Here is a 26,396-nt window from a genome sequence, read left to right as displayed (position 1 = left end):
AATTAATTTCTTTAAATATTATTTTGATGATTTCTGTATTTATGAAATCAACAACAATCAAAGCAACAACAAAGAAGCAGGACACTTTGACGATAAAGGCACAAAACCGCAAGATCAGCTGCTCTAGCATTCCCATGGCAGCCGGTTCTACGTTACCGGAATGAATCGGGTTTTTATTCCCGACCAAGGGCTGCCGCCCCACTATACTAGCCCTGTCTAGTGTACTGTATTTTACCCCAAATCTATCGTCACAGGAGCAACTCATTGCAGCCAGTTTTCCTCCAAATACTTCTCTTCCGGGCTGACGTCGAACTCAACCCCGGACCCGAAGTATTCTACTGCTGCATTTGCCACAAACGGCTCCACCCGAACTCCACCTCGGTTAGGTGTAACCAGTGCAATGGGTGGTGCCATCTTAAGACCTGCTCAGGCCTTAAGACACACAGGGAGTGGTCCACAAGGTATGTGGCCACGTGTTGCTCCCGCTCACAGGCGCCCCTGCTTCTACGGCTACACTGCCCTCAGTGCCGGCACATCACACTGCCGCCACTAACAACACCTCAACGGTAAGGAGCCCCCAAGAGCAACACAACTCCCTCACCAACCCACAACCCTCCTGCTCCTACCCCAGTGCGGGGACAAACCAGCAGCTCTTGGTCCCCCGCACAGTCTGCCCCGTGGGTCAGACCGTAGTTCCTCGGAACTTGACAACTGTTCAATGCAATTCTTGCAGTGGCTGGTGCCATTTTCGGAGGTGCTCCGGCCTGCACACCACCCGTGAGTGGACACGCGACTACGTTGCCCCCTGCTGCAGAGCTCTGCACCCGCAACCGCCCCCAGTGGCGCGGCCATCAGACAACATCAGGCCACTGCCCATTTTGCGGAACGCACAGCAGGACCAACGCAGACAACATCACGCATCCCTCACCCCCCGAACTACGACGACACTCCCGCGAAGCTTCAAGTTTTTGCAACTGAACTGCAACGGACTCACGAGCAAGATTGACGAGATAGTCGACTTCATGAGTCGGTTCGGAATCAAGATAGCTGCGGTCCAGGAGACAAAACTGCACGCTAGCTCCCCCCTGATTACCAGGGATGGCTACAATATACACCGTAAGGACCGCGAGCGAGACAACGGTGGTGGCCTAGCGTTCATAGTATACCATTCAGGGCAGTATCGTCTTATTGATGAAGGCATAGACCGCAGGGACAGCACCTTAGAACGTCAAGGTATAGCTGTCCGGTCAGGCGATGCCGAGCTCGAAATATTCAATATTTACATACCCCCTGTCACCTGCTGCCCGGCAGGATATCTCCCCGATATTGGTGCGTTCATCAGGGGAGAAAACCGATTGGTAGTAGGTGACTTTAACGCGCATCACGATCTTTGGCATTCAAGCCTGCCAAATGATCGTAGGGGACAGCTATTGGTAGAGCAGATAGACGATTCGACGTTCAGCACTGTAAACGACGACGCCCCCACCAGAGTAGTGGGCAATTGCAGCAGCTCGCCTGACATAACAATTGCTAGCGCTGGTCTGATTAATAGCATAACCTGGCGATCTATGCTATCGCTTGCATCAGACCACTTGCCCATTATCATCTCGATCGAGAGACCTGCCGATTTCGTTTCCGCGGATCACCGGTCATACGTCAACTTTAACAAAGCTGATTGGACCAGATTCACGGAATTTACTGAAGACATCTTCGCAGCCCTACCCACTCCCACCGATGTGCGCGCAGGCGAACGCGCATTCCGCAAGGCGATCACAGCCGCCGCAGCTCGCTTCATACCCGCTGGACGGATCCGGGAATTACGTCCCAATTTCCCAGCCGAAGCAGCCGTTTTGGCAAACGAGCGTGACCGTCCACGCCAGGCCGATCCCGGGGATCCTCGAATAAAGGATCTCAATTCGGAGATCCGGCAACTGGTCACCCAACATAAGCGGACCAAATGGGTAGAGCATCTGAAGTCCTGTAACTTCACCTCTGGTGTGAGCAAGCTCTGGTCCACCGTAAGGTCCCTGTCTCGGAGTTTTAGTTCTTTCTTCATGACATTTTTCTAGCTGTTCTAATTAAAATGTCATGTTTATAATTTTGTAAAATATACATTTTTTAATAAGTATTTAAATAATTCACTCAGTTTTATTTAGCTTTACTTTTTTTTAACATCTGGTGGCATTGCCCGCGATTGCAGGTGTTGTTGGTGTTCTTCTGCTTTCGGCAGTCAAATCTCTCTGTCGCTACTGCAGTGTTGTCTAGCTTTGGATATAAAAACGCACTAAAATGCCCATTCAAAGAAAATAACCGAGCAAATGTTTATTGAACCACTTAAAGAACTTTGTATGCGTGACAAATTGTCTTTAAAATGTGCGTTTTTTTTATAATAAATGTGTTATGCTTATGTACAATTTAATTTATGAGGTTTTTTTGTTAAGCGAGACTCTTTTGTTAAGGGAACGACTTTTTTGCAATATTTGAAGTTATGTAACAAGATAAGGTACTCTTTTAGTAAAAATGTCAGTATGCTTTCTTTAGTATTTTCTGGTATTTTCTTGTTTATTTTTACAATGAATATAACTCTTAATGTCCTATGTCTCACTAAGAATTGATGACCGGAAGAAACGATTACACCTCTATGGTTTTAATTCGCATTCAATAAATTCAAAGGCTTTTTAAAATGTGTAAAAAGGTTTTCAATCTTAAGAAGAGTTGAGAGAGGGGCATTTAATATTTTTGCATAACCTTAAATGGAGCCAAAAATTAAATTTGCATTTTCAAATTATCAAATTTTATAAGAGTAAAAAAATTTTCATTAGCACTAAAATCTTCTCAGAGTGACCTTTTTTAAACTTTTTTGGTTTAATAACATAGTTTGTTTTTTAACTTAAAGTTTCGGTAGCTTTATTATAAAAAAAAAACACGAAACTTAAAAATTTTTGCATTTTGGGTATAAAAAAGCACTAAATTTATTGCGAAGAGCAAATGGTTGGCAATACTGCACAACTCAGCAAACGTGACGTCACGTACGCTCTGATGGGCGCAATCTTCTTTCTATCATTCTTGGAAAAAACTGGGTCCATTGGGAGTAGAATATCTCACTAAGGTCTTCAATCTGTCCATGGCCACTCTCATCATTCCTGATAAGTGGCAATTATGGAGAGTGGTCCCACTACTGAAGCCTGGGAAACCCGCCAACCAAGGGGAGTCTTATCGTCCGATAACTCTCCTTTTCCCAGTAGTGAACACACTTGAAGCCCTTCTACTCCCACTCCTCACAGAACACCTGACTCCAGCCCCACACCAGCATGGTTTCCGTAGAGTGCAGAGCACCACCACGGCACTCACCGTCATAAATACCCAGGTAAACCGCGGACTAAACCAAAACCGCCCCTGCGAGAGAACTGTCCTAGTAGCGTTGGACTTACAAAAGGCTTTCGATACAGTCAGCCACGCCACGCTACTAGATGACATTTTACAGTCAACACTCCCGCCAGGGCTGAAGAGGTGGACCGCGAACTACCTGAGTGGTCGTCACTCGTCGGTGATATTTCGAGACCAAACCTCCAAACAGAGAAACATAAAGCAAGGAGTACCGCAGGGTGGTGTCCTTTCACCCTTGCTTTTTAATTTCTATATTTCGAAACTCCCCCAGCCACCAGAGGGCGTCTCACTGGTCTCATACGCCGACGACTGTACGATAATGGCGTCGGGCAATGACATTGATGGCCTGTGCTCTAAAATAAACGACTACCCCGCCCGCCTTTCTCGCTTCTTCAAACTTTCTCCCACTAAATCCACGGCGACCCTCTTTACCACCTGGACAAAGGAGGTCAAGCTGCAACTTCAGGTGCACGTCGATGATACCCCAATATCGACGGTTAATAACCCCAGAATTTTGGGAGTCACCTTTGACAGCTTGCTCTCCTTCTCCGCGCACACAACCGCTATTGAAACGAGAGTACAGAAACGCAACAAGGTCCTCAAGTCGCTCGCCGGCAGGACTTGGGGCAAAGACAAAGAAATGTTGCTGTCGACTTTCAAAGCAATAGGCCGACCGTTTCTTAACTATGCCGCGCCGGTCTGGTCGCCTGGAACCAGTGATACGCAGTGGACGAAGCTCCAGACCTGCCAGAATACTGCCATTAGGACCGCGACAGGATGTCTCCTGATGTCCCCAATTCAACAACAATACACGACGAGGCTAACATGCTCCCTGTTAAGGAGCACAACAAAATGCTCGGCAAGCAGTTTCTGCTAGGGTGTCACCGTAGGCCTCACCCATGCAGACACCTGCTCGAGCCTGAGCCACCTCCCAGGCACTTCAGAAGACACTTCCTCAACTACGTGGACGAGATCCTGGTCAAAACAGACAGACCACTCCAGGATCAGACAGTATACAGACAGGCCATTAACGACATCCATCGGGATACCCTTACCACCTTCTTAAGCTCCCGACCCCCGAATGCCGTTATCGGAGTCCAACCACCACCCATCGCAGACGAACAGCTCCAGCTTCCCCGAGAATCCCGCGTAACCTTGGCACAATTACGTTCCGGATACTGTAGCAGGTTAAACTCCTACCTATCCAGAATCGACCCCGACATACTAAACATATGTCCAGCATGTGAAGGCACCCCGCACGACACTAACCACCTTTTCACATGCCCCAACAAACCCACTCATCTAACACCCCTCCCCCTCTGGACCCAACCCCTGGGCCTACCGTTAGATGAGCTAGACGAAGACGACCTGTAATTACACCACACTGACAGGGCGAAGATACTGCTACAACAACAACAACATCAGCTGCTCTAGTGTCAGCAAATTTAATGAATTCGCCATTCGCTTTTATTCTATGTACATTGCTAATTGATTGGAAATGCCATTCGTGAGTTATAATATACTAATTTGGTTTTTGGCCTTACACAACACTACTTAATCTATTGAACTGAGCAACCCTCATATTTGACAGCTGGCAAAAGAATTAAATAAGACTTGTGTGCTTTTGCGAAAATTTTTCAGCATTGAAAAATTCTATTTGTATATTTTAATTAGAAAATCTGCAAAAATTAACAGTTACATACTAAATTGTAGCAAAAAAGCGAAAAGAAAATGTAAATACAAATACTTTCGACGATGTAAGTATCTCTTTAGGTAATTAAAGGCCTAATACATAATTAAAAAATCAATAGTGGTTTCCAAAATGTTTGAGAAAAATTGTTTACTTATACAATTTTTATGACTTCTTTGAAATTCTTGCTTATCTTGACGTACGTATTTTCTGGTTATTTTCAAGCTCTGGTGCATGCAATATCGTGCCATGAGCTTAATACATGCAATTAATTTTTGTTATTTTTTAGGCATTTGCTACCGACACAAATCATACAGCATTTCTCCAGAATATGAGTATATGAAGGGGCAGATTTAGTTTTATAATATGTTCTTATATATTTATTCTACTTTTCAATAAAAGTTCACTTTGTTTTATTAGGGTAATTGTCTAGTTTAAAGCCCGGGTGTCCAAATATATCAAAAATGTAACGCGTTTCAGTTCCAATATTAATGTTCTTTAAAACCGTTAAAAATTTACTAACAAAAAACGATTCCATTAATTTTGTATTTTGTATCACTAATTGCTCAAATCGATACCCTTTAGCAGGTAACCACACAAACTTCCGAGTGTATTCCAACCATGAAAAAGCTCCTCATAAATAACCGTTTCCCGTTCGGAGTTGGCTTAAAACTGCAGGTTCCTCCATTTGTGGATTAACATTGAAACATACTCCACAAATAGTAGAAGCTCGACCAAAGGCCCACTTAAGGTTGTGAGCGTCATTATATACCCACGAAATTGCCGTATTGCACAACTTAAACACTAACTGCATTCATTATATTTTCAGAAAAATTTGTTAATTATTTAAATATTTCTATTACTAAAATGTAAACACAAAATGGGCGGCGAAAATAAAAAAAGAAATATAAGAAATGCCTGGGAATTACCACTCACTGCAGCTCGACATTCGATAATTTTTTAGTTAATTTTAGAGGTTACACATTTTCACTGTATATTAAAATATTGTTTTATATAAGAAACATATATGGTAGGCGAATCGCGCGTTTTTTTTTTATTAAAAATGTTCTCTGCACAATGATCAAATACGTTGTTGTGGAGAAAATTTTTCTTCAAGTAAATGTTTGTGTTTCACACGCATTTTTACAATTGTACAGATTGATTTATATGAGAATTTCATATTTTGGGGCTATTATACGTACGTATTACGAGATGTATAAATATTTTCATTTCATTTTATCCACGTAATGTTTAATTCACTTTTTAATGCTTTTGTTTTTAGATAAGACACCTTTAAAAAAGTGCAAAAATAAGTAAATTTGTGTTATACTACATATATAATCAATTCGGTATCTTGGTTGCTGTTTGACATTAAAAAGCTGCTGGCCGGACCTGCAAATTTTATCCACCGTTAGGTAATATAACTATACTAGTTACTATTTCAATTAAGGGGTTATACGCAGTTATGAAGCAAATAAAAGACGGGTTGTCAAGGAGTTATCCTGAAGAAACTTCAGAATATTTTAATTTGAAAATTTTTGGCGGTTATAAAAGCATCCTTCAATAACGTAACAAAATTTTTTATTTATGAAAATGTTGATTATAGAGCGCGCTGCAGGCGATTTCTGGAACCTCCTTTAAAAAAAGACGATTTACGGTGTACATCGTAACTCAGGATTGGATTATCTGAAATCAAAAAACCAAACAAATTTTGTTAATATATTAGATTATCTAGTAATTAATCGTTCGGCTAATCAAAATAGTGAATTTTCACAAAATGGCAGCTTTTAAAAGAAATGATTTCGATTTTTACGTTAAAATTTGGCCGTAAATTGATTTAAAAATGGAAAATAAGAATCAGATTTACAAAAGGAACGATTAATTACTAGAAAATGTATCTTTAAAGATTGAGTTAAAACGGTTGACCGATCAAACAAGCCGTTTTCGAGATATCGTGTACACCGACTTGAAAAATGCCGTTTTGAAAAAAACACGTTTAAAGTTTCAATACCTACCTTAAAACGTGCCGAGGCATCTCTACATATTTAGGTATAACTCCGAAAGTATTGCTTAGATCTACTTCAAATTTCGTGCGTATACTTTTGAATATATGTACATTACAAAAATGCAATAAAAAAAATCGATTTTTTTGAAAGTCATAACTGCGTATAACCCCTTAAAATATAACCAGTTTGCTATTATATTTTCACATAAATTTCTCATTAACATCGAAAAGTGATCCTTGATATACTGTGTACACAAGTTTTTATTACGAATACTTCTTTCAATGTTAATTGCGTTTCTCATTTTTATATTATTCTAAAATAATATATTATGTATTTATAAAACCGTTTAACCATAAAGTTTTGTAAAGATCCAGAAAAGAAGAAAATTGTATCTCAATCCTTGAAATTTGTTCAATTTTTGGGAATATTGTATAAAGTTGGAGCTTTAAATTAGATGGGTTTTGTTGTAAAATGCACTATTTTTTATAAAAACACAAAACCAAATTAAATTAAAAAAAAAAAAGTTAATATTAATAGCTATATTTCTAATAGCTATTATTTTCAACAGAGATGCACATATGTATATATGTAATTGGCACATATAGTACATCCTCCTAAGGTTGTTCTAACTTCAGTTTCATACCACCTCCGAACGTCAGACAGTTTTTTTATGAAAAGCATTTCCATGGCAGAAATACACCCGGAGATTCGCCATTACCTGTCGACGGACGGCTGCTATTAGAAAACAAATTTTCCTAATGTCCATACAGCGTTTCAAATCCGGGCCTTACCGAATAGTAGTCACGCACAAACCCATTCGATTTCGCCGCCCATACTTCATAGGCAAAGGTATGGAGATAATAGATGTACGTATGTACATACTTATATATGTACAAATGCCCATAGGTTCTCCTATTTTATCAATGTCAAATCCGTTTTTCACTTTAAAATTTGCCATACACCGGCAAAAAATATTTCTGAATCAGCCTATCAGAATAATAAAGTGTCATTGCTAAATAATACATACATATACGTATGTAAAAAGTTATATACATTTTCTTTCTATCTCGAGTGCTTGTAGTGATAATGGCTGAGCGAATATAAAAGAGTACATTTCCATTCACAAACATTGTGGCTCTCGAATTTCACAGCTAACTGGCTTTTAGCTGATATAAGCGACTAGCTAGAGCGTTTGACGAATAAGTTTACTCGCAAGTCAGAAATGGTCTCCAGTGCTGAGCACACGTTTGTCTCGAGCTCTCCTAATGCAAATTTGTCGAAAAACACTTGTCTCGAATTTAAAGCCAATTTTGAAGTGTAAATGAATATCTATTAATTTGTAACAAAAGCAACAATTAAATATAGTGCGACTTTTGGCTCATAATGGCATAGTTTGAGTTCCCTTCGATATTAATTTGTATGTATGTGTACACTTTTAAGCATACCATTAAATTTCGCAGACATTCCAGCATGTTGCTCAAAAGTAACTCATTTGACTTTACTGGACTGAGTCCGCCGACCAACCAGTATGTTATTTAAAGGTGTTCGCTGATTTAGAATTCGCAGTGTCACTCCTATTAATTCTTTGTTGTAGTGTGAATTTTTTCAATAAATCATTTTACTTGTACTATGATTGAAATGGCGGTGTTATTTGACTCTTTTTTTTAGTTTGTGTGCGCTACTTTTGCGATCGTATAAACGGAAGAGAATTCAAGTTGCCTGTGATTGAATCTTTTTACTTATTGTTTTTAACAGTAAACACGGCTCGTTTCACTTTCAATCGCGTTCATATGAATGTATAATTGTATAGTGTCGGAAGTTACAATAATTTTTTTACTAAGCCGCGCTTGATCTCGGCAGAAATTTTTGCCAAATCGTTGCGATATGTATTCTCAACTGTTACTTGGTAAATCGTATGGACCCTTCGGAAAAAGTGTAATTTGTATAGTAAAATCGCATATAAAGAACAGCTCCTTAAAGTATTCGAAATGAAAATTGTTTATTTGCTTCAAAATCCCGAATCAATTTTGTGAACTACTTTTTAAACTTTTCGTTTGCGTGACTTATTTAATTTGAGGGGCTCCTAGGTATTTATTATTTCAATTAAAAGGAACATGGGTATCTAAGTATCTGAATAGAGCTAAATATAATCATAGTATAACAACTATATTATACAAACTAGTTTAATGCAAAACACGAGTACCGAAATGATTTACATAATGGATATAAAAGTTAACAAAAATGCGACTAAAGGCGAGAGGTTTTCCAACAGTTATCACATTATTGTGCTGGAGTTCATTGTCACCGACAAGCGAACAACACAATACATAGTTGTGCCCCGACTACATTAAAAACAAAACAAAAAAAAAAACAATTAATTCTCTCTTTAAAATCTCTTACTCTCGCTTTTATAGTGTTAAATAGAAATAGCTTTAAATACTGAATAACTCCCAATATTTTACAATTCAAAAAACCATTAACTCACAAATTTATTCTGCATTTTTTTTTTCTATTTCTAGTTATGTTTTTAAAGCGTAGAGGGAAATTCTTTAAAAGGTGATTGCCACAATCTTTGTTATACGAGTATATTCCACAGTGACTCATGCAAGCGAGTGCCTTAGTTGGCCAAAGTGTATTATATTATTTATTTATATGCAGCTACTAATCATTGTCGTTAGATAAGAGTGAGATCTTTAATTAAAAGTATTTAAATGTTTTTCGCGCTATTATTAACGGTTTTATTGCTTAATCAGTAACAATTAAAATTCATCTAAATTTTGTATTTTGCAGAACTAAATTTGGGCCCCTTTCATATCTTAATTTAAATTGAAATACTTAAATTGTTTTTACTTTTGTTCTAATTTGGATTTAGCACAGTTTGGTTAATATACAGTGAATGAGAAATGCTTCATCGCAGGTATATCAAATATAATCTCTCAATTTACTAACTCTAAGGTATATTGATGTATCTGCTAGAAGACTAACAATAAAGCAAATAATGAAATTTGATTCGAACTTTGGCTTGCCACATAAAACTTCGAAATATCAAGATATTAAACAGACAATTCATAAATAAATGTAAATGAGCTATCACCTAATAATGTTTTTACCGTCTTCTAAGACTATGTAATTGAAAATCTGACAGTCAAAACCTTACAGACATACCTATAGACAAAGCAAAGTATTTAAATAAAAGTTTTAAGGAGTAGAATCCAAAGCAAAAGGGATTTCACGTTTCAAAAGATGTTAGTAGTTACGAACTTTGTATTGTTTGTCGTTCGGAGAACACTTTATTATTAATTTAAACGAAGACGACATTTCCACTCGTATTTTGGAGCGCATGAAATTTTAGTATTTTGTATTTCTTGGTTTTCAGGTTTTATGTGCAAGCATAATTGTCTAATTGGTTTGAGTTACTTAGCTTTTTTACGCTTGGTATTGTTGAAATAAGATAATTGAAACACTGTTGGAGTATTTTACGCTATTGCAGTGCTGTAGTTTTCCATTCTTATATGTTTCTTAAATATTTTTTGTTCTACGACCTTTATAGTGAATGCTAATAAAACATCTATTTTTTCTTCTCTCTTCCATGTTGTATTCATCCGAATAGTAAAAATTGCTGGCAGGCACATTGAAATCGCCTGCACTCACAAGTCAAACACACAAATGTCCTTACCATAAAATAAAGAACAAGAAATTAAACAACATAGAACGATTTGAAAAAGAAAGAAACTTAAATCCCTAACTCTTCCATCAAATAATCACCAGTATTGCATTTGGCGTGTATAACAAATCTATAACATATGTTTATTTAATATCGCTCACATAGTTGACTAGCCTAGGCGCACCTGCAGCAATTCCCAAACTACCCACTCCAGAACTTTTGGTTTATTTTGTGTGACATTGCAACCACTTATTGGTTTGCGCCACTTACTCTAATCTTTCCTCGAGTTAAATGTTAATTTTCTGTAGCATCATTCCCGCAATCTGCGAAATTTAATGCCATATGTCAGCAATTATCAATCATTGACTGAGGCTCCTGCAGTAAATTCATTTTATAATACACAAAGTTATCCAAATTTATATGCAATGTATGAAACATATAAATTCTTAAATGTAATATTTCGTGCTTCAGTCATTCCGGGAGCATTCATATTAATTTGGCTGGCTGGGATGTAAGTACGCTAATTCTATGTATGATACTTATATTAATAATTCTAAATAGTAACTGTAATATACATACACTGTCGCAAGTAATAGTTCTTCTGTGCTTTTCCTTCACTTTTCGAATACTAAAATAAGATAAAAATTACCAAACTGATCTCCCCGCGTGTGTTTTCTTATCTGCAAATACGGTTTTCTTGAATATCTTTTTTGTTTTTTTCTTTGCAAAATTGTTGCGTGTTCCATTTGTCTTTTCTTTAATTTCCATATTTTGTCTTTTTCTACCCAGTTTAAATAAATGAAGAACAAGCACGTTGATTTAAAGTTAAGTAATGAAACTCATTTCCCATTATTGCTTCTTTTGCGTATTTATTATTTTTGTGTAATTACATATTGAGCATATCTACATATTTTCACTAAGATATATTCGATTCCTTTCTGAATTACGATTAACTTTTTTCCTTTATCTTAATAAGCTTTTGTATTAATTTTTGGTTTAATTGTGGTTTCAATAAATATATACCTTCAAGAAAACGTTTGTAAATCGAAAATTCTTATTAGATACTATCTTCTCTTGTTTCTTTCATAGAATATCACTTGCCGTAGTACAATTATGTATGCTTGTTTTCCTCATAATATTTGTTGGATTCCCAATAGTATTTCGTTATTCTATAACACTGCAAAAAGGCATTCTGTTTCTAACATTTAGTAAGTATTTAAAAAACTCACTTCAAATTAATTGAGATATTTGTAACGCATACGAATATAAAATGGCAAAGTTGAATACAGTTCTGAAAAATGAAGCATTTTCAATAGATACCGTATCGTATGCGTTGTGAATATCCTAAATCAGTATTTAGTATATATTTTTTGAAAACAAAATCTTCTCGTTTACAGTCACATACCCGAAAGATCTCGATCTATCGAATCCGGCCAGTGTAGGACTCTTTGGCACCAGGAATCTACATCTGAGTGTACTTGATCCAGATGCTGAGGAACGCCATGATGGAGTACGCATCGGTGTCTGGCATGTGCTGCCCTTGCACTTAGTGAAGCGTTTTGCTAAAGAACTGAAAATTGATACGGTAGGTTGATGTTATAATCACACATACGGAAGAGTATGTATTTTAATTACCGTTTCTTACTTTCGTACAGCATACGCACGAGGAATTGCAGAACGCCACACTTGAGCTAGACGAAGAAATAGAGCAATTGGTGCCCGTTCTTGAATCGGAATTCCCTGAGGTGAATGTCGAGAATGAGCAGCTCTTTTATGAGCGCATGCTTAAATTGCCCGGTACCATAGTTCTTTACCTGCATGGCAATACTGCGTCTCGTGGTTCGGGTCATCGCGTGGAAATGTACCAGGTGCTGCGTAAACTTGGTTATCACGTATTGTCGTTAGATTATCGTGGTTATGGTGATTCTGATCCGGTTTCGCCCACCGAAGAGGGTATTGTGCGTGATGGGCTAGCCGTGTATGAATATATTAGGAATATGACAACGAATCCGATTTTTATTTGGGGGCATTCTCTTGGTACCGGCGTGGCTTGCCATCTGTGTGCAGAGTTGAGTTTGAATTTTAAAATGAAGCTACCACGTGGGGTGGTGTTAGAGGCGCCTTTCACGAATATACGTGACGAAATAAGATTACATCCCTTCGCACGGGTAAGAACAAAATTATAAATTTGTTTTGTGTATAGCCCAATATACATACATACATATACAATATAAATATTTAAAATTTATTATTACTGTTTCTTATGCTAGCCATTCAAAGACCTGCCTTGGTTTGATTTGACCATTTCGCGTCCAATGTATTCGAACTCATTGCGGTTTGAGTCGGATCGGCACATTGCCGAATTTCGCCAGCCGGTAATGATACTTCATGCCGAAGATGACTATGTTGTACCATTCGAGCTAGGGTACAAACTTTATCGAACAGCACTGGATACGCGTGGCAAAACATGGGGTCCTGTTGAGTTCCATCGTTTCAACGGCGATGCGGGTTACGGACATAAGTTTCTGTGTCGCGCACTCCAACTACCGCATCTGGTTCAAAAATTTATCGACACTTATCGCAACGACGACTTCTGAAATTAAATTGAAGAAATGCCCGACTCAAAGGACTCTGGTATTTTCCCATAATATGCACTGATTGGGCTTAAATATCACCACACACAAAGTGCAAACGTCTAATTCGTACATTTTTAATCTGTTCTAAACTAAAAATCATGTAAAAGTAACTACTTATTTTTTCATATACAAACATTTTAAGTTAATTAGTATTATTACCGAAACAGGTTATTTGTGGCCTACACAAAACTAAGCTCATCGTGTAACTCGAAGGTATTTTCTGATTTTAAAATTTTTGGAAGAAATAAACGCTTTAGGTATAACTATCGTTATTTATTTGCTTGGACTGTAGTCAAAGCTTCGCAAAAACGCATATAAAAATATATGAATATGTACAAGGTTTTATTAGCAGCACCATCATATTTTAAACTAAAAAAAATTCTAAATATGCTAAAAATATAACAAGATTAACTCCCAAAAGAAAGGATTTGAACCTGGTGATAATAGTCGTTGAACATTTTTCCAATGAACTGATATCTATTTAAAGTTTTTTATGTTAGGTTGAAATGGTTGCCTATACAGAGGGTACACTTGGACGAAAATCAAAAATTCGTCCTTTGTGATAATAATATAAGGGAGATAAGAAGGCTAGGAAAGAGGAGGGGTATAGGTACCTAATGGGGTTTATACCACATCTTAATATATTAGAGTAATGTATTTTTCTCAAAACATGAAATAATTCACAAAACTATATGAGAGGTATCTATGTTGTTTTCCGACATTTTCCACAACTGAGATATCTAATTTGAGAAATGGTGTCTCATTCGATATGACCAACTAAATTTCATATATTCTCGAGTTGTCCTAGAGCAGCTGTATTTCGTTTGCCCCAAATGTAAGGTGGAGACTGCGAATTCCACTGTTAAGACATCTGTCTTATGCAATTTATGTTATGCCATCAGTGTCTTCACAATAGCTGTCATTTCATAGTTTGTCAGCTCGATGTTTGAAAATACGCAAACTTCGATCAATAACTGCGACTCATTTGAATTTATTTTTACCCTAAAACCATTAAAAAAAACAATTTTAAACATCAAAATAGTATTTAAAAATACTTAATTTTCCTCTTCCATTTTAACTCCGCAATGTAAAATTGTATATTGCGCTTGATTAGCAATGATAAGCATCCCATTGCCACTATTTTACTGACAAAACGCGTGACGTTGGTATTGTGGCAGAAATTTCAGACAAAACATAACGCTATTGGTACTCAAGAATTACAGAGAACTCGCTTTGATTGGTGCTCACACTCGCCAACGTAAACGTACGTTCCGTGTCAGCTGACACGAATAAACTAACGAGAGACCCATGTAAATTAAAAATCACACCGTTCCGTTCCGTAGTATCGTAACCGTTGTCGTGGGATTTTGTATTGTTTCCGTAAAAATGTGCTCTCTCAACATACAGTGTTTCCATACAGTACATTTCGAAATCATTTATCAAATAAACCTGATAACTCGGATGAGTGTAAAAATGTGTATACAAAAATATCAATGGCAACATTGTGTCGCTACCACGAAACACAAACCCATGTATTGTGTAAATATATAACCAAAAGAAAACAGTTGTCGATAACGTCGGTGAATGTGGGCACCATATCTCAAAAAAATAACACTCCCGCAATTATTACAGGTCGCACACTATATTTTGCAGAGACAGTTCAAGGGTGCTTGCCGTAACAAAACAAGTTCCATGGCACTTTTGCTATCGCTTTGCTTTTTCACAGCTGTCAACAGCAACAAGAAATTAGTTAAAAATATTAATGTTTGTATTTCATACATAAAACATGTGTATACTTATAATCGCAGTTTTTATGCTTAGTTTTCCCTTTCTACTAAAATATGTGTGTTAATTTTCTACAGATTTTAACAACTGTAAATGCGTACCATCAACGGCATCAAAACCTGCAATGGATTCAAGTTGGAATGTTGGCAACACTGTGTGGTGGAGAGCAATCAGCTGACACGTTTCTACGGAACATTTCATTTATAAGGGGATTCTCATAAGGTTTTCGTGTCAGCTGACACGGAACGTACGTTTACGCTAGTGAGTGTGAGCACCATAACTCGTTATGCTTAATCTATTTCACACAGCTTTCGGTAAATACAATGTACTTTCGAAATACTTCCTAAAATATCTAACGGTCTCGCAGATAGTTGGATATCGAATTAAAGTGTCGAGCCGACAAGTGTTGACTATCAAATGAAGGAGAGCCACCACTACTTTTTTCTTGTTTTTTTTTCAAATTTTGACATTAAAAAAACTGGACTGCAAAAAAAAAATTCTTGTAAATGTTGTTGTTGCTCTAGTAGTTTTTCAGTGCTGGCTGAACCGGTGAAATTTGAGTTGAGTGTGCGAACGTGTAAACGTAAAGTGCTTAAGAAGTGAAATTTAATAAAGCAAGCAAGTTGTGTTGCCATTAATTTATGACTTTTATTTAGCAATCCAGTGATCGAAATCGAAAAGTTGCAATAATTTAATTAGAAAGCATAGCTAATTAGCATTGAAAATCTGGCCTTATGTTAAGTTTTCACAACACGTAATCCGCTCTTACATTTGTACTTCACTCCCCAATTACCCTTCCGGTTATGCCATATAAATTTTTGAGGGTAAATCACCTTTATTGTAATCCAGTCTCAATTATTTTGCGAATTATGTACAAATCTTTGTCTTCCCTAATTTTTATCGGGAATTATCAAAATAAGCTGTCAAAATCAAACGAAAAAATAACTTAAGTTGAATAATAACCAAAAAAAGAGGTTGTCTGTAAAGTCGGTTTACTGACGATAGTTTAACGTGACAACGTCATAAGAAAATATTGATGTAATGGTTGCAATTTTCAAAACAAAATTAATTTTATTTGTTTGATAGATATTTTGTATGGATATAGAGGAGGAGGTAAATGGAATTGATCAAGTTACATTTACACAAACGTGAAAAATGACGAAACATTTATCAAATTCATGAAAGATATCTTCAATTTCGATTGTGCATCAGACGTTAATAAGTCAATAAGTCAAGAGGCACACCATCATCGATTTGCCTTTTTCAAGACACTTTACACTCGAAACACTCCCTTTCATTTCCTACTTTTTCTATCATCGTCCTATTCTCAACAGAGAAATGGTTCATTACCATGCACACAGGAAGAAGGCATATGCAAATACGAGTATGTGAGTTTATATACAAATGCGCATACACATAGGTACATATACATACATATATATGTTCACTCAAGTAGAACAGAGCCAGATGTCGAACGTTGCCGAACGCGGGGGCCGATTGTGCTCTTTGTCGTTCGTTCCGCGCTCTCGCTTGCAGTTCAAACACCTTAGCTTACATTTGCTTGCGTACGGAATAGATTCGTATATTTGATATGTCCATATGATTTGTATGCATCTTTACATATAGGGGTATATTCAGAAACGCATTATAATGCGCAACGTACTTTTGCAGTGTTGGCAATGCGTTCAGAAATGCAAATATGGCAGTACTGCAAATGCATCGCATTCCAAAACGCCATTTTTGTATCGAACGTCACGCATTATTTGCAGGAAAAATTTTAATACTGCCGCTGATTCGCTAATATGATGTCTGATGAAAAGTGATTAAAAAATTTTTTTTTTTTAGCTTTTAATGCAAAGATATATTAAATATACGTTATTAAAACAATATTTTATTACATTTTTTTTGATTTTAGCGATTATCTAAGTACATCGGAAGTAAAGTTGCTTCTCAGAGTCCGACTGAGCATGGAAAGTGAATTTGCTTCAGGGAGGAGGAAAAAGAGTGTTTTGTGGAATAAGGTGGCGGAAGAAATAAAAAAAGTGAATAAAGATTTGAAAATAGACGGGCAAATCGCGCAGCGAAAATTTTCTAATTGTTTCAAAAAAAAATTTTTTTTTTTTTTTTTTTTCAAAATTGGAAAAGTAATGAATTACAATCACAATAAATTAAAAAGCATTAGCGACTAGGAAAAAAAGATTTATTTTTGGGAATTTTTCGTTTTAATGAACATCTTACTATATGTGATTTTCTTTTTTTTCTTAAATTTAGCAAAAAACTATCACTTTTTACTTCAAATATATCGTCAACAACTAAACTCAATAATACTTCCATTTTAGTGTACAACGCGTTCATAAATGCAACAAATCTTTTTGCAAATCGTTAACAAATCTATCAATTGCATCACTTGTCACATTGGCAGTGTTGCCAGCGTTGCAATTACTGCGCATTTATAATGCGTTTCTGAATATACCCTAGATTTGTTCTTTTTGAAAATTGCGCGAAATTGTATATGTATATGCATGTTTATATACATATATTAGCATACAACATATCTTATACGGTATGTGGTAAATATTACCATACATTTTTTCCTTCATATATAATAAAAAAATTAATAATAATAACATTAAAACAACGGGTATTATTAACAAACTTGGTTTTATTTTAAATTTTTCAAGTAAATCAAATTAATAATAATCAATAAGAAGGCATATGCAAATACAAATACGTGAATTTATATATGTACATATGCGCATATACATACATATATACGCTCACTTAAGTAGGAGAGAGCAAGATGTTGAACGTTGCCGTTCGTTTGCTTTGTCGTTCGTTCCGCGCTTTCGCTTGCAGTTCATTCAAGGTAACGACAATGAGCAAGGTAACGACAAATTAGCAAGGTAACGACACATTTTTTCGTGCGTGCAGCCGGCTAAATCGAATTATAAGACGTTATCACGTCAAAAGTTATATTATAATAATGGAATGGTTAAATAAACCCAATTGTCTTATTATTCTTAATTATCGTTGTCACCTCCACTGCCCAGTACACAAATTCTATTTATGTACAAATTCTTCTATGGGAACATAATATATTATAAAGACAAACGATAATCGATAATGATTTGTGGTTCATCTCTCCGACCCATCTTTACCAAATTGGGAGGCATTAAAAAAGTTCTAAGATCACATTTATATTGCCACTTTAATCGAGATTAGCAAACTTGTAGCAAGGTATTGACAAGTCATGCGACATTTACTTCCTTTTATTAAAGCTTTTTGTATTCAAATCTCTTTGCTCGTATCTTATCCAGTTAAGAAAATAATGAAATTTTTATTTAATTACACAACTGTATAAACAGGTATTATACTATATCTAGTAAAAACAAAATAGTACACTATTTAATATTTGAAATAGAATAATATTTAGCAGAAATGTAAAATAAAACAATTTTAAAATGTTTTGTTGCATACGAGATAAGTCTATTCTCTACATTAAAATTCATATAATGTTCAATTCAGACCAAATGAAATTATCTTATCAATATTATTTTAAATGTCTTTATTAATTTAAACGAACTTGGAATTATTTTCCCCCCTTCTAGAACTTTGAAAATGCATGCATTCTACTCTTTGGTGAACTATATTATTACTTCACTATGTATTTTAACGAGGTTTTACTATTTTAAAAAGGTTTTAAACACGATTGATTTATTAATTATATCGACGATACGCTCGAAAGTGTATTAAGGTGTTCTCATGCAACCATGTACTCCGAATAGTACTGTTTCGTAAAACTCTCTGCGGATACATAAAATGAAACTTTTTACAACCCTACTTAAGCAACTGCTATTTGATCGTTGACATCGTTGCCATCGTTGGAGTGATATGTGTTTGTGTGTTGCGGAAGGAAATTTTGTTTCGGTTAAAAATAAAAGGCGTTTTTTTAAATGAAAAAGAAAGTTAATAGAAGCCACAAAATTACATAGTGTTAATGGTGTAAAAGTGACGTCGTTTGTGCGTGCAGAGGTCCATAAAGTTACCTAGTTGTCGGGTGAAAATTTAGTGAAACAGGCGGTGAAACAAATAAGCATACACACACGAACTGGCTAAGCCAAACAAAGCGTCGATGGCAGCAATAAAAGCAGAGCAGCAGGAAGAGGCACTAGGAATAAGTGAGACAGCAGTCTCGGAACTTCAGTAACGAAAACTCTACAAAAGTTTTTTCTGAGTTGTAATTTGTTCATAGGACTTCTACACGTAACTAAAAAACCGTGTAAATTGCGATTTTCAGACTCTCAGCCTTCTAATTTTCTAAAGGAAAGGGATGGTCAAAATTTTCTAGGTGCTTTATACATACAGGGATCAAAGAATAGCAATAAAGTTGGCTGTGACGACTGCGAATCATCGCTCAAGGGAACGAGAGGAATGGAAACGTTTATTTTTCAAAGAGCTCAGGGTGTGGGTGAAGGGAGAGAGTATGTGTAGACACAGGTTGCGGCGAAGAGAAAATTGAAATATCGCCCTATTTATGTTTGTTTGTTTGTTGCAAGAATTGCTAGAGAACGTTTTCTGATATCAAACCAGAGAGCATCACTTCCCTTGGGTGCTAGCTCTATTAAAAGTCCAGCAATGAAGCTACGATTTTGTCAACAGTTCCTCGGTGTGGTATCATTTGCTTGCATGGATTCGTACATGAGTAGGCACATATTTAAGGTGTTGTTCTTGCGTGTACAATGTGCAATTTGGTAAAATAGATTAGGGGAAGGATAGGGTGTGTTTTATACGGAGCAAACGAGCGCTCTTTGATTTCGGGTTGGGTTTCCATTCTGATTTTTCGTTTTATCGGTTGCAGTAGCGCAAAGCAGCAGCAGCGGCATAGTTGATGACGACGGTGGGCGCGCATAGTCAACATGAGAAGGGCCTATAAATAAAGGAACTGAAGATAATAAGACGAAGTGAAGAAAAGAAAGCAACGACAAAAAAGTCAATCCAAGTGTATTAAAAGTGCATAGTTTATAATATCTTCCTCAAAGGATAAAAATTGTAGTGAAAAAAAGAAAAGAAAGTTTGTGCAGAAAAGGGTTTAAACGGGAATAAATGCCAAATTTGAAACCTTTGCGAGAGCAAAAATTTAAATATTGTGACAAAGAGTAAAGCAATTGAAGTGTGAAATAAATATTGCAATAAGAGAAAATACCGCTGGAGGGGTCGATTTACCGCCCAGGAGAAGGGAAAGGCGGAGAAAAAATTGGAGTATGAAGAATAGATTGAACTAAAATAGTATAGCGAGAAGTTCCCAGAGGCATCTGATCTATCAGGAAAGCATTGGGAGCATCAAGCGGAATATCAAGGATTAAATTAAATTATGTGGTAAGTGCATGAGTATAAATTATTTAATTTTGCAACTTTCGTAATATCTTTGTTTAGTGTTTTTAATAGAATTTTATATGTACATATATGCATTGTGTCTACTTAAGGTAAAGCTAACTCCATTTTCAAATAATTTCGCTCGGTACGTTTGGCCCGAAAATTTTCGTACTAGAGATGGGCAAAAGAAAATAAGTGAGTCTGTTCACTGGCTCGCAGGAGGACTATACATACTATATGTATGAATTTCAGCAGTAGCTCTTGCAGCGCGCATGTATCCAGAGCCCTCGCTCGCAATCGCATCTTCTTTTTAAGGCAATTCTGTTTCGCTTATTGTAGCTCTTCCTTACACGCCCTTTTTCGGTCGTGCGACTCTCTGTTTTTGTTACACTTCTCCGTAGCTTAGCTGCTAAATGAGGTATAAATATGAAAATTAGTTCTGTTTTCATACAATTTGTGATTAAAAGAAAATTAAATTATATTTTATCACAACCATAACAGTTTTTCAATGTACTGTGCCTGCATATATGGTTGCATTTTTTTTTGCACATTTTTGTACAAATTTGTCGCTTCTAATTTTGTTTTATTCATTTACATCTCTGCTCTTGTTTAATTTCCTTGCTCTCAATATATTTTCTTTCGTCTATCTGACAACATATATCAATTTTGTTTTGTCCTGCTTTTGGGTTTTATGTGCATTCATTTATCTTCTACTTTATTTTTGTTATAATTTTCTAGTAATGGAGGATTTGACAGGAAAATATAAAACTCTCTGGCTATCATAGAATTGTTGCATTTGTAGTAGCAAATAACCGGGTGGGGTTCCATTGTAGTATTTTCAAACAAATTTCCTTCATAATTCTCGTCGATGTAGTACTTTTCCACATTATACATTTTGATTCAATAACGAAAAAAAAACATTAGTAAGTGCATCATAAACTACTACATTGATATTATTCTGACACTCTATTATAGTTTATTTCAGACACTTACAATGTTCTTCAAAAAAAGTTTACGTATAATAACGTTGGAATTTCAGCAACATATTGAATCTACGATCATCCACAAATAAATACTTATGTAATATACATAAGCGAATGATGACAAATAAAGTGTCGCAGTAGCGCCTCTCGACGTGCCCTTCAAAATCTGCAATGAAATACAGAAACTTACTCGAATTACTTGCTTGGCTGTCGGCGAAACTCGATGTGCAATAAATTGCTCGTAAATAAACCAGTTTTCTACTCACGTAACCGTAATAAGCAGTAAAAAATTAAGCCTTCCACATGCGCACGCATATACACTCATAAAGCAAAAATATTAAAAAAAAAAAAAAAAAATTCAATACGAACTCCAACTGAAACTAATTCAATGACTGCCTGCAAAGTCTTTGAGTTCACGCGACGTTCACCGTGTTTGCACAAAGTACACGTGAACTTTCAGTGGTAGCGTGGATCGAAGTGCTGGTGTATATTATAAAACCGCTAGGCTGTGTGGTGACTCACTTCACTTGATTTCTAATCACTAGTGGTGGGACTATTCGAATAATAAAATCTTTTATTCGAGAGGTATTCGTAATTCGAATAATATTTATTCGAATTTTTTATTCGTTTATTCGAATAATGCTATTCGAATACCTCACTATTCGAATACCTCACTATTCGAATACCTTACTGTTCGAATACCTTACTATTCGAATACCTTACTATTCGAATACCACCTCACTATTCAAATACCTTACTATTCGAATACATCACTATTCGAATATTTTTGGTAAATATTTACTTAGATTAGCGGACTACTAATCGGTTTCTGTACAAGTGCATGTACCTATGTATGCAAATTCAATACATACACACATGCATTTGCGCATCAATCCAATTTCAAAGCAATCTGCATGTGTACATAAATAAGTATTATGAATAACTTCTAAATCTGTAGATTAAGCAAAAGAAGATTTTAAGGCTCCATATTTATCGTTTGAGAGAAAACCATTATTTCGATCCGTTATCGTATAATACGATGCGGACATAGAAAATGTGAAATCATATTTCTCCATACAATTTAAATGGGAAATTGAAAAGTGCGATGCGGGCCACCCTAATATTAATATTAAGGCGTCTAAACACAAGAATTGTTACGAGGGGAAACCAAATATTTTTTTAGAAACGCTCTGATGTTTTTATGCACATTTAGTTATGCACATACATATAAGTATGTAAACCTGTCGATGTTTTATCAAGAACAATACCGAAGAAATCTTATCATATTAGCTAATTGAAACATGAAGCGGTCAAATCAAAAAGTCACAATGTTCAAAAATCGAGAAAAACTGATTAGCACCATGAGAAGGGCCAATGTAATTTTTATATTTTTAAAAGCATTTTCTCCCTGATATAAATGAATATATAGTGAGGTATTCGAATAGTAAGGTATTCGAATAGTGAGGTATTCAAATAGTAAAGTATTCGAATAGTGAGGTATTCGAATAGTAAGGTATTCGAATAGTGAGGTATTCGAATAGTGAGGTGGTATTCGAATAGTGAGGTATTCGAATACTAAGGTATTCGATTAATGAACTATTCGAATTATTTGAAACGAATAGTATTATTCGTTTTATTCGAATAATGTTTATTCGAATATTATTCGAAAATAATCCCACTCCTACTAATCACAGCTGAGATTGCAGTCGCTAAAGCAGTGCAGGCCGAAGGGCCACAAACACACTGAAAATGAGACCGGTCAACCAGAGTGTAGCTGGTATATTCCACTTAAAACATATGTATATGTATGTACGTGTATGTGTACATAACTCTGATGTACATATATAAAACTAACAGATCAACCGAAGATCTGATTCGTTTACTCGCTGTTGTTGACAAATCAGTTCAGGTTCGCTGAAGAAGTGAAGCCTGCTCCGGAAAGAAGCAACGGTAACGTAACCAAAATTCGAAATTCAACAGCGACGTAATTTCAGAGATGAAAACAGCTGCTTGGAACTGTGCCGGTTAAATAGTCGGCGGCTACCTACCTACCTATGCCAAAATAAGATTCGGTGAGCAAGCCATTACTATGCAATCGTTCGTTCTTTTACTTTGTCTTTCTAGAGCGTGCTGATTTGCATTCGGATTTGCATTGTGTTATGTTTTCAACGTGAGTACTTCAGGTTTTGCTGTTGCATCGAAAGTAAATGAGGACTGACTACAGAAATGATCCTGTGAAGTATAATCTCGCGAATAGTCTGTTGTGAATTGCTCTGCTTCGTGTTTTCATGCATAAATAAAGGAAGATGTAAATAGGTTGAATTTTCAGCTTTTTTACTGCATACATACAAACGTAAATATTCGCATTCATAATTAAGAGGTTTTACATTTACAAACCAGGAAAATATTTGCTTTAAGTAAAAGTTATCCAGATAGTGATAGTACCTAAGACTTGAAATTCAAACAGCTCAATGCATTAGTCATCAAGTGACTTTTGTCCAAGCAATTTTTTGATACCTATAAGTAGAGGTTTCAGTTTCCAACGAATTGCCGTTTAGTCATCCATGCACAGCTATCGGCATATATAATATTTATTAGCGGATCAGGGTTATTGATATGCAATCAACCGAAAAAAAGCATTTTAAAAATATGGAGCGTGCGTTTGGATTTAGAACCAAACAATGTCTATTCCCTATGCTTGTGAGAGATGCGCAACTATTTGTAAACAGAGGTGTTGTTTTTTTGTCAAAGATAAGATAAGTATATTTCAACTGTATTTTTAGGCTTTCTGGGGCGATAGCGTAGAAAAATCGATGCGAGTCTGAATGGTATTCCAGCTCAATATTTCGTACAAAAATTACCAATCAGAATGTAACTGCTAGTGAACTGAAAATTTCGCCTCTAAAATTGCTGCAATCGAATATGTTTAGTTATCAAATTTAAAATATAATTCAATTATGTTCTCAGCTACTTGTAATTTCGTTGGCTCCCATTTATCTTAAGGGGGTATTCTAGTCTAGAAATTTGAAAAAAATCGAAAATTTTTTTTTTCAAAATTTGATAGTTTAACTATTCAAAAATATCTCCCTAAAAGGATTTTTCAAAATTCGAATTATTTTCGAAGCTACAACTATTTTAGTGACGCGACAGCTGGACTGGTTTGAGCGGTCGGCGAACTTTAAACGTGTTTTTCTCGAAACTACTTCTTTCGGTACGGTCGGCACGATATCTCAAGTTCTAATTAACCGATTTGCTTGAAATTTGTCATGAATATTCCTTAAATATATCTCTATCGTATGAAGCTCGAAAAACTGGAAATTTCAATTTTTTAATATGTGTAAACAATTCGAGAAAGCTTAAAAATAAGAGAAAAATCGACCTCAATTTTTTGAGTAGCCGCCATTTTATGGAAAAAATTTTTTTTTCCGTTTTTTCTGGTTCATACGATAATGACATTCATATTAATTAAGAATTTGTATTTTTTTTTTTTCAGATGACCACAAGGGTAGAAATCGTGACGACGGGGACACTGCCTTTTTTCCCCCCTTCCACTTCAAGGACGCATAACTCCATGAAAATTCATTTTTTTTTTTTCAAATTTATTTTGTGTGCTCCTAATATATGAATAAATAAATGATAAAAAAATGTATCGTAAAAATATCAATAGCTGTTTTTTTATTCATCGTCAAAAAATCCTCGAAATTCGGGCCTCTAGACTAGAATACCCCCTTAAAACCAGTTAATATCTAAACTGAATTCAGCAGGTTGCTTACGCGAGGTTTCTTTAAGAAAAATAAAATTTTAAAAGATAATCCTTTGGGTTCGGGAGTGGAAGATTGGTTTACAATATTAAGAAAAATAATAATTTTAATTAACTGGCCACACAAATTTCTATTGAAGTCGTTTTTTTTTTTTGTTTTCAATTTTATGTAGGCTTTTAATATCCATCCTTATCCGCTGCTCTACAAAACTTCTCCCATTTCACTTCAAACGCTTAATAACTCGTCTGCCGCCAGCTCACAACAAGATATTTAAATTTGATAGAAGACATTGCCGTTTTTGTTATTAAAAATACGAAGTTGTAGTATGCAGTTAGGAACTTATTGCCTGATTCCGCATACTTCACACAGTTGCGAACATAAAAACGTTGGAAAGGCAGTAGCTTACATTCGAAGTGTTGTTGTTGGTGTAACGACAAAAACACTCCATATAAATATTTGGGGAATGTTGCTCGGTCGGATATTAGTCCGGGTCGTTCCGGTAAGGGAGAACCGACTGTAGTGGGAACGAAGTATTGTAGGAGTTACCAGATAATATATGATTCACCTTTTTTTAATATAGCGTGGCATGCTGTGACAAGTGGCGCAATGGCATGGGTCATTTTGAGTATACTGCATTTTAAGAAAATACCCATAAAAGTGTCCATTTTGGTTCTATGGGAAGAAAAAAAGGATTTGGTTAGTTCGTTGGTGTGTGAGAAGGGTCGAACCGGCTTAATAAACATCGCAAAGGCACTACCTAAAACTGTAGGAAATAGATCCTAGAATACCTCGAACTTGAATTAGTACAAGTAGGTACATCTTGCCTAAGGATTCAAGAAGGCAGTTTTGGCGTTGGAAAACAGCAAAATAATATTACAAGTGCTATATCATAAAATAAGGAGAATAATTGATGAACGCTATAGCAACGGGCGTCCGCCGTAGCCGAATGGGTTGGTGCGTGACTACCATTCGCAATTCACAGAGAGAACGTCGGTTCGAATCTCGGTGAAACACCAAAATTAAGAAAAACATTTTTCAAATAGCGGTCGCCCCTCGGCAGGCAGTGGCAAACCTCCGAGTGTATTTCTGTCATGAAAAAGCTTCTCATAAA

General features: G+C 36.1%; 1 protein-coding gene, 1 long non-coding RNA gene and 1 pseudogene across 11 annotated transcripts in view; 2 read left to right on the top strand and 1 right to left on the bottom strand.

Moving 5' to 3' along the window:
• The first annotated feature begins 4,968 nt into the window (after positions 1 to 4,968).
• Positions 4,969 to 13,646, top strand: LOC128866341 (lysophosphatidylserine lipase ABHD12). 10 transcript variants are annotated; one of them, XM_054106973.1, is made up of 9 exons: positions 4,969 to 5,144; positions 6,360 to 6,492; positions 9,603 to 9,639; positions 9,874 to 10,000; positions 10,694 to 11,258; positions 11,837 to 11,955; positions 12,145 to 12,332; positions 12,403 to 12,915; positions 13,018 to 13,646. In XM_054106973.1, the coding sequence occupies exons 5-9, from the start codon at positions 11,083 to 11,085 to the stop codon at positions 13,342 to 13,344; spliced, it is 1,323 nt and encodes a 440-aa protein (XP_053962948.1). In that variant the 5' UTR covers positions 4,969 to 5,144; positions 6,360 to 6,492; positions 9,603 to 9,639; positions 9,874 to 10,000; positions 10,694 to 11,082; the 3' UTR covers positions 13,345 to 13,646. The 10 variants fall into 10 exon arrangements, with proteins under 10 accessions (XP_053962948.1, XP_053962951.1, XP_053962950.1 ...); XM_054106976.1 differs by lacking the exon at positions 6,360 to 6,492; XM_054106975.1 differs by lacking the exon at positions 9,603 to 9,639.
• Positions 13,647 to 19,006: 5,360 nt separating this feature from the next.
• LOC128868336 (uncharacterized) overlaps positions 19,007 to 26,396 on the top strand; it is a 56,423-nt gene continuing 49,033 nt past the window's right edge. Inside the window, exons 1-2 of the long non-coding RNA XR_008455096.1 lie at positions 19,007 to 19,371; positions 20,027 to 20,544. This is a non-coding gene — a long non-coding RNA (uncharacterized LOC128868336). The remainder of the gene's footprint in view (positions 19,372 to 20,026; positions 20,545 to 26,396) is intronic.
• On the bottom strand, positions 23,663 to 23,773 carry LOC128868990 (small nucleolar RNA U3; annotated as a pseudogene).

This window comes from Anastrepha ludens, chromosome 6 (genome assembly GCF_028408465.1).
Source record: "Anastrepha ludens isolate Willacy chromosome 6, idAnaLude1.1, whole genome shotgun sequence".
Classification (NCBI taxonomy): domain Eukaryota; kingdom Metazoa; phylum Arthropoda; class Insecta; order Diptera; family Tephritidae; genus Anastrepha; species Anastrepha ludens.
The sequence above is the reverse complement of the archived record's forward strand: the minus strand, read 5'-3'. Positions and strand labels throughout refer to the sequence as shown.

Coding starts and splice junctions, on each gene's coding strand:
- LOC128866341 (XM_054106979.1), top strand. CDS start 11,083: ATGCCATATGTCAGCAATTATCAATCATTGACTGAGGCTCCTGCAGTA. Junction 11,956..12,144: donor CATTCTGTTTCTAACATTTA/GTAAGTATTTAA, acceptor TCTCGTTTACAG/TCACATACCCGAAAGATCTC. Junction 12,916..13,017: donor GATTACATCCCTTCGCACGG/GTAAGAACAAAA, acceptor TTCTTATGCTAG/CCATTCAAAGACCTGCCTTG.